Source organism: Mus pahari, chromosome 23 (assembly GCF_900095145.1).
Source record: "Mus pahari chromosome 23, PAHARI_EIJ_v1.1, whole genome shotgun sequence".
Classification (NCBI taxonomy): domain Eukaryota; kingdom Metazoa; phylum Chordata; class Mammalia; order Rodentia; family Muridae; genus Mus; species Mus pahari.
In genome coordinates this window covers 27,594,025-27,603,071 of record NC_034612.1, presented here as the reverse complement: position 1 = coordinate 27,603,071, position 9,047 = coordinate 27,594,025, and the positions used below count along the sequence as shown (strand labels likewise).

At 49.0% G+C, this 9,047-nt stretch overlaps 1 protein-coding gene across 1 annotated transcript in view; it reads left to right on the top strand.

The window, feature by feature from the left end:
• Window positions 1–4,185: 4,185 nt before the first annotated feature.
• Window positions 4,186–9,047, top strand: part of Zan (zonadhesin) — a 98,427-nt gene continuing 93,565 nt past the window's right edge. Inside the window, 6 exon segments of the mRNA XM_029533878.1 lie at window positions 4,186–4,262; window positions 5,194–5,246; window positions 6,313–6,459; window positions 6,590–6,861; window positions 7,205–7,292; window positions 8,488–8,640. Of these exon segments, the coding sequence (XP_029389738.1) occupies window positions 4,186–4,262; window positions 5,194–5,246; window positions 6,313–6,459; window positions 6,590–6,861; window positions 7,205–7,292; window positions 8,488–8,640 (790 nt within the window).

Below are 9,047 nucleotides of genomic sequence, written 5' to 3'. Positions count from 1 at the left end.
TGAATGTGGAGGTGTGCGCCTGTCATCCCAGTGATGGCAAGAAGAGGAGACAGGTGGGTCCCTGGGCTCACTGGCCTGCTAGCCCAGGCTACTAGGAGAGCTCCGGACAAATCAGACTCACACACGCACACACGCGCGCGTGCACACACACACACACACACACACACACGCATGCACATGCACACACACTCACACACAGAGACAGAGACAGAGAGAGACAGAGACAGAAGCAAAAAGAAACACAAAATCAAAACAATAATAATAATAATAATAATAATAATAATAATAAACCAATTTTCATTTTGAGATAAGATCTTCCTCAGTTGGTCTGAGCCATCTGAGTAACTGTGAAGACAGATCTGTTCCATGAAGCCTCTCAAAGTTTTCTTTCTTTGTTTCTTCCTTCCTTCCTTCCTTCCCTCCTTTCTTTCTTTCTTTCTTTCTTTCTTTCTTTCTTTCTTTCTTTCTTTCTTTCTTTCTTTCTTTCTTTCTTTCTTTCTTTCTTTCTCACTCTCTCTTTCTTTCTCTCTTTCTTTCTTTTTCTCTTTCTTTCTCTCTCTCTCTCTCTCTCTCTCTCTCTCTCTCTCTCTCTCTTTCTTTCTCACTCTCTTTCATGACTACAGGTGGATGAGGGCATGCATCTGTAATCTCACTACTGGGGTTGACCCAGGAAGATCTCCGAGGTCGGCCTGGGTTACACAGTGCGATCCTATTTAAAAAACAAAACCCTCTGGGTGTTGGTTGCCTGTGAGCCCAGAACTCAGGAGGTTGATAAAGGAGGATTACTTCCCATTGAAGCCATTCAGAGCCCATGTTATGAGTTCCTATCACAAAAATCGAAGCAAAAACCGAGTGATGAAAGGATACTTGAGCAGTAGGGGCTTGCTGCTAAGCCAGACAAGCTGAGCTCAATCCCTGGGACCTACTTGTTGGAGGGAGAGAACCAACTCCTGGGATTCTGTCAATCAGCATCCTTTCCAACTATGACACATGTAAGTCTCCTTCCTTCCTTCCTTCTCTCTCTCTCTCTCTCTCTCTCTCTCTCTCTCTCTCTCTCTCTCTTTCTTTGTTTTGTTTGTTTGTTTTTGAGACAGGGTTTCTCTGTGTAATAGCTCAGGATGTCCTGGAACTCGCTTTGTAGACCAGGCTGTCTTTGAACTCTCATAGATCCATCTGCCCCAGCCTCCTGAGCGCTGAGACTACAGACATGTGCATGCTACCACACCTGGCCACATATAGGTTTTCATTTTGTTCCATTTTAAATTTGATTCTCCATGATGGAAGCAGAGTTGTATACATACACACACACACACACACACTGCATATGTCACATATACATATAGACATGTATATTTGGTATAACTGTGACTATATATATGTAGTCACTACGTTATAGACATAATATGTAGTCTAGGTGTCTTTTAATTTGAAAATTAATTTTAACAAAATATTTAAAAAACCGCAGGGGACTGTAGCGATGGTTTGGTGATTCAAAGTGCTTGCTACTCTTGCAGAGGGACTAGATTTTGTCCCCCAGTCCCCAGGTGAAGCAGCTCCCAGTCACCTATAAGTCCAGTTCCTGGGGATCTGATGGCCTCCTCTGGCCTCCCTGGACGCCTCCACTCACCTGGACACAGGCTGCACATAAATAAATCTTTAAGGTGTGTGCCCCTGTGTGCATCTGCGAGCATGTGGGGTGCCCGGATTGGATCGCTGAACCTCACCCACACTGGCTCTATACTCTCTACTGGCTGAACTCCACACCCAGGCTTCCTTTGATTTTTTTTTTTTTTCATAACAAGGTTTCACTAAGTTGTCCAGGCTGCCTTTGAACTTGCAATCTTCTCGCCTCAGTCTGCTGAGTAGTTGGGACCACAGCACTTGAGAGGCTGAGATGGGAGAACTGTTTGAAGGCAGCTTGGGACTAGACAACGAGGTCCAACCTGGATTACACAGACCCTGTCTGAAACAAAACAAAAGGCTGGAGTTGTAGCTCGGTTGGTGGGGAGCTTGGCCCAGTACGCATGATACCTAGTGTTCGATTCTCAATACTACATAAACTGGCATGGTGGCATGCCAGTCACAATTGGAGGCTAACCTGGGCTATAAGACTGTGCCTTAGAGAAATGAAATAGGGGTCGACAAGATGGCTCAACTTGCTGCCAAATCTAACAGTTTGAATTTGATTCTCAGAATCCATGCAGTAAAAGGACAGAATTACTCCTGAAAGGTGTCCTCTGACTTACATGTACACACACAGACAGACACACACTGACACACACAGACACAGACACACACACAGACAGACACACACAGATACACACTCACAGACACACACAGACAGACACACACACACTCACAGACACACACACACAGACACACACACACAGAGACACACACACACAGACACACACACAGACAGACAGACACACACAGACAGACACAGATAAACACAGACATAGACAAGCAGACACACAAACACAGAGATAGACAGACAGACACACAGAGACACACACAGAGACACACACGCAGACAGGAACCGACACACATAAACATAAGCACACAGACAGGTACACACACAGACAGACACACACACCCACAGACAGACACACACACACAGACACACACAGACACACACACAGACACACAGACACACACACAGACACACAGAGACACACAGATAGACACAGATAAACACAGACATAGACACACAGACACACAAACACAGAGACATACACACAGACACACACAGACACACACAGAGACACAACAGAGACACACACACAGAGACATATACATAGACAGGCACATACACACACACAGAAAGAGACACACACACAGACACACACAAATACAGACACACAGAGACACACACAGACACACACACAGATAAACACAGACATAGACACGCAGACACACAAACACAGAGACATACACACAGACACACACAGACACACACAGAGACACACACGCAGACAGGCACTGACACACATAAACGTACGCACACAGACACACAACAGAGACACATACACAGAGACATATACATAGACAGGCACATACACATACACACATACACACACACAAACACACAGACAGCCACATAGACATACACAGACACATATATAGACACACACAGAGACACAGACACACAGAATACACACAGACACACTTTCTTTTTTTTTTTATTTTTCTTTCTTCTTTTTTTTTTCTTTTGGTTTTTCGAGACAGGGTTTCTCTGTGTAGTCCTGGCTGTCCTGGAACTCACTCTGTAGACCAGGCTGGTCTTGAACTCAGAAACCTGCCTGCCTCTGCCTCCCGATTAAAGGCGTGCGCCACCACGCCCGGCTCACATACACACTTTCCATGCTTCCTGGCAACTTGCACCTCTTCCTCTATGAGTAAGTATGTCCTTCAGTTCTCTGTCCCTCCTTTCCAGCCATTGATGTGGCTCTCAGCAGCAGCTGCCACTGTCTTCAGTTGTAGAATGTTAAGTTTGAATGATTTTCCCATCAGAATCCTGCAGCTGGTGTTCCGCTGGCTTTAGAACCTGTGGTGGCTACCAAGGAGACGGAGGCCATGAGGATCCCTGGTCCTTAGTATGTGACTTGTTCCTTGCTATCTAAAAGGGTTTCCCATCTTCCTTTCAGCCCTGATATTCTGAAATTTCACAAGGCAGTTTCTGTGGGTCTCTGAATCCAGCACACTAGGTACCTTTTAATTAAGAGATCCGAGTGTTTCAGCTCTGGGAGAACTCGCTAGAGCTTTCTTAGTGGCTACCATGATCATAATCCCAGCATTTGGAGGTGGTTCAGGGATTTCAAGGCTAGCCTTGCCTACATCATGAATCTGAGGCTAGCCTGGGCTCTGCGAGACTCTATCTCTCGGTCTTTTTTTCCTTTGTTGTTTCTCATCAAACTACTTTTTGCTTGATGTTAGACTTCCTGGATCTGTTTCTATCTCCCTTTTTATTTTCCCCTTATTTCTATCTATAACTTTTCTATTGGGTTTTCCACTTCAACTATGATAACTTTATATTCCCAGGGACTTGTCAAATTCTGTGATTTTTTTTTTTTTAATGGCCTCCTCAGAAGGGTGACAAGAGAGGAGGGCCAGGTGTTCATAAAGTGGCCTGGGATCCTCATTGTAGTCTTCTTCTCCACCTGAGGGCCACCTCCGATGTTCCCCATGGCTCTGCCAGTTTGGACCCTGATGCTGCTGGTGGGGGCTGCCTGGGGCCAGGAACAAGTGCCTTTCCCTGTGTGGTAAGCTGGACTGGGGACAGCAGTGATAAATGGGTCAGGGGTTTACCAGGTTGTGTCTGAGGATGTCAGAGGAGAGAGGAAATTTAAATCTATGGACGTAAATCGGCTGACAGAAGGCTTGCTTGACTCACACAAAGCCCTGGTTTCGAACCCCAGCACCACATAAACTTGCTGTGGTGGCTCGGGGTGTATTACTAGCGCACGGGAGGTGGAGAGGGGACGATCACGAGTTTAAGGTCACACTTGATGATCTATTAAGTTCTAGGGCAAGCCTAGTCTACATGGGACCCTGACTCAAAACTGAAGTCAGGAGACGGGGGAGGGAGCTAAGGAGACCGTCAGTGGGATGGGCAAGAAGGTGACCTACTGACCAGGAGAGGGAGAGCCTCACGTGGGCCAAGCTGATAGGCCAGAGTTCAAGACAGAAGGTACCAGGGAATGAGAGGTGTTTTCGATTCCTTGAGCTTGGGTGCGGGGCTCTGGACAAGTAGCCGTTGAATTGTAGGAAATTCTAACCCAAGTTGATGGAAGAGGAAGGGCTTTTTTTTTTTTTATTGAGTGTGTAAGGTGGGAAGGGGAGCTGGGTGTGGTGGTGCAAATTTATAATTCTAGCACTAGAGGTGAGGGAGGCAGGAGGATTGAACACTTGAGGCTAGCCTAGGCTACTCATCAAAAGACTGTCTCTAAAAGAAATAAGCCAGATGTGGTGGTGAACGCCTGTAACCCCAGTACTTTGAAGGTGGAGGCAGGAGAATCATGAGTGTAATTAAGTCATCCTTGGTCACTTAGGGGAGTTTGAGGCTAGCCTGGGCTACATGAGACCCTGTCTTAAAATAAAAACGAAAGAAAGACACAACAGAATCGTAGTCTTAATGAGAACCTGCATAATGACAAAGGTAACGTTCTTTGCTTTCTCCAAACTAATCCCAAGGAGACCGAACTCTCCAGACCTGGGGCCGATGGTGCACACTTCGAGGGAGGACTGTGAGTTGGAACCAGACTTGCTCAGGCATCCTTTCCCTCCTTACAATCTGCTCTGACTGTGAACTTTCCTCCAGTCCTCGTCCAGGGCTCATAGTCAGGGTACAGCCATCACATAAACACGGGATACACACGCAAAGGGGCAGTTCCTGACCAGCCAAGGGTGGAGGGAGCAGTAGGAAAACCAGGCCTAACACCACCGGAAAGATTCCTGTTCAAATTCATTACGACAAGCACTGGATATGATGATACAGGCTCGCCCACCCAGCACTGGGGAGGCCAAAGCAGGACCACAAGGTCCTGGTTAGCCTGGGTTACATAGCCGCGAGTTCTTGTCTCAGAATAACAAAACAGTAGGCTGGGTACTGTTGTGCACACCTGTAATCCCAGCTCTCAGGAGGCTGAGGCAGGAGGATGCCCAGTTCAAGGCCACCTTGGGCTGCATGAGAACATGAGGCTGGGAGATAACACAGTAGCATCCTTGCCGCACAAGCTTAAGGACCTGAGTTCCATCTCTAGCATCTACGTGAAGAGCTTGCTGGGGTTAGCGCGTGCTGTAGTTCCAGCATGGCAGAGGCACAGGAGGATCTCTTGGGTCCCTTGGCCAGCCCGTATAGTTGAATCAGTGAACCCTGTCTCAAAACATAAAGTGGAGAGAGATTGAGGAAGACATCTGATATTGACCTCTGGTCTCTCCATGCAGGCACATCTGCACACACACACACACACACACACACACACACACACACACACACACACAATGTATGCACACACCAAGATAACAGTAACTGCCACAACAAAGCACATGCTACCAAGACAAAGCCTGTCTGAGTCAGCCTGGACCTGTTTGTGCTCCCCAACTTTGTCATCTCCTCTCATCTCCTCTCTGCTCTCCAGCTTCACACCCCCACCCCAGTTCTGTGTCTCCCACATCTCTGCTCTGGAGGCTGAGCTCTTAGTGGCGGCCTTCTCCATACTTAGTGACCCTGCTGACCCCCACCTCCCAGTGTGGCTCTGTGACCCTTGACCTCTGCCCTTTCTGAGGCCTCACAGAGTCTCTTTCCCCCAGCCATTCTCTCCAAGTGTGACTTTGAAGACAATTCCAGACCTTTCTGTGACTGGTCTCAGATGTCTGCGGATGATGGGGACTGGGTTCGGACTACTGGGCCCTCCCTGACTGGCACTTCTGGCCCCCCTGGGGGGTACCCCAACGGAGGTAAGGGGTTCGAGGGAAGCCTAACGTTTGGAGAGGGGATAAAGTTGGGAAGCAGAGCCGAGCAGCGGGTGGATGGGATGGCTCCTGCGGACAGCAAAGACTCAGTCCTTTCCCTTGCGTCTCCCCACAGAGGGGTATTACCTGCACATGGATCCCAAGACCTTCCCTCGGGGCGGAGTGGCACGCCTGCGTAGCCCTGACATATGGGAGCAAGGCCCCCTTTGCGTCCATTTTGCCTTCCACATGTTCGGGCTGTCATGGGGCGCCCAGCTCAGACTGCTGCTGATCAGGGGCCGGAGGCGCCTCCGACCCTATGTACTCTGGAAACACGTGAACACCCAGAGTCCCTCGTGGATGCCCACCGCTGTCACTGTACCAGCAGATCATGATATACCAAGCTGGGTGAGGTTACGGGCAGACCTGGAAATCTGGTTAGGAAGGGCTCGAAAGGGAGGGAGCTTAGGAAGGGAGGCAGAGGGGGAGCCCAGAGGGCCATCATGGAGTTTCCGTGCATCAAGCCTGGTGACCTGAGCTCATCTCCAGGGAGATGTGGTAGAAGGCTGGAACCAACTCCTAAAATGTGTCCTCTGACCCACGCTGGTGCGGTGTGCTATACGCGAGCGCACTTTTTTAAAAAGAGGGGACCTGGAGCCACAGCCATCGGAGTTCAGGATGCAAACCAGCAGTCACAGAGGAAGGAGGCCAGTCACGTGGCTCGCAGGGTCAGGGTCTCTTTGTTCCGCAGCTGATGTTTGAGGGCATGAGAGGGAGCACCGCCTACCTGGACATCTCTCTGGATGGCCTCTCTATCCGGCGGGGTACCTGCAATCGGAGTGAGTTCCTGTCCTCTCCTTCTCCTGACTGCTCACACCCCCTCCCCCACCCCGCCAAACTTTCCAAAATAGGGGTAAGACAGCTCAGCAAGCGGGACCCTGGTTTCTCAGGAATTGAAGCTTCAGGTTTCTTGGTGCTACGTCATCCCACACCCCCCCTGGCTCCTTAAGCAGTTTCTGTGTCAGAGGTCCCCTTTTAGTATGGTTCTCTGGTCTACAGTGACTGACCAGGGCCCAGGGCCCAGGGCCACAGGCTGGCCTTAGCCTGTGTGTGTCTATAAACCCTTGGTGGGTTGGGAGATGTATCTCAGTCAGCAAAGCACTTGGCTAGCATGCACGGGTCCCTTGTGATGGCGCACACCTTTTATCCCAGCATTCTGGACGTAGAGGCAGGAGGCTCCTAAATTCAAGATTATCGTAGGCTACATGGCAAAGTTGAGGCAAGCCTGGGCTGCATTCCATGCTGTCTCTAAAACAAAAGAAGTCTTTGGTTCCTTGAAAATCTGACTGTAAAGTCATCGTAGGGGTTACCCCACACCACTGCTCGGATATATGCAGAATGCCGTTCCTTTTAGTCTGGCTGGAAAGGAGAAAAATCCAGCACCATACAAGTAGACTCCCTGAACACGGGCTAGATGCTCCCCAAACATCATTTAATTTACAACTTTACACAGAGATAATTCCCAGTTTACAGACTGGGCAGGGTATGTAATTTGTACCAAGAGCAGAATTCTTGAGCAGTAGGATATAGGTTGGCCTCAAAGCTTGCTAACAACACACACTGGAGCCCTGAGAGTGGGTCTCAGAGTCCTGACCCCAGGCTGAGGCATTTTTCCTAAGGTTCCTCTTACAACAGAAAGCTCACAGCCCCTTCCTTTTGATATCATGGTTTAACCAGGGCTTTGTATACATTGGGCAAATACTCTACCACTGAGCCACACCCCCGGATTCTCACTGGAGAGTTCTGGACAAGGTCACTACCACTGAACAATGGCTCTAGTTTTTCATTGGTAGGTTTTAGGAGAATACTTTATTGCTGAGTGCTGGCCTAAGCCCCATATGAGAGGATATTAGATAAGGGTTCTATGGCTACATTGTATTTTCAGCCTTTTGGTAGAGGGATTCTAGGCAGGGGCTCTACCGCTGAGGCACGCCCCCAGCCCCTCCCATCTCTTTTTTTCCCCTCTCCTCTCAGTCTGCATGTCCCAGATGTGCACCTTTGATACTCTAAATGATCTCTGCGGCTGGAGCTGGGTCCCAACTGCCACTGGGGCTAAGTGGACCCAGAAGAAGGGATCAACGGGGAAGCAGGGTGTGGGACCTGCTGAAGACTTCTCTAACCCTGGTAGTGAGTATTGTATATATTCCTACAATCCTCTGGGCTCCAGTGACCTGTGCATCTCCTACAATGACATCCCTAGGTCAGGCCGGAAACCCAGCAGTTCATGCTTCCTTCAGCTCCCGTTCATGGCAAGAAGCACCATGTCAAGTCTTCTCCAGCTCCCCCTACTGCCAAATGGCTGCCAAGCAGACCCGCACCGCTGGCTTCTCGCAGTCTTTCCTTGTTGTCATTCATTCATTCATTCATTCATTCATTCATTCTTCATCCAGTATTACTGAACAGCCACCCTGTACAATATCCCAGAAAGTTAAGAATTGCTGTGTAAGCCGGGCGTGGTGGCGCGCGCCTTTAATCCCAGCACTCGGGAGGCAGAGGCAGGCAGATTTCTGAGTTCGAGGCCAGCCTGGTCTACA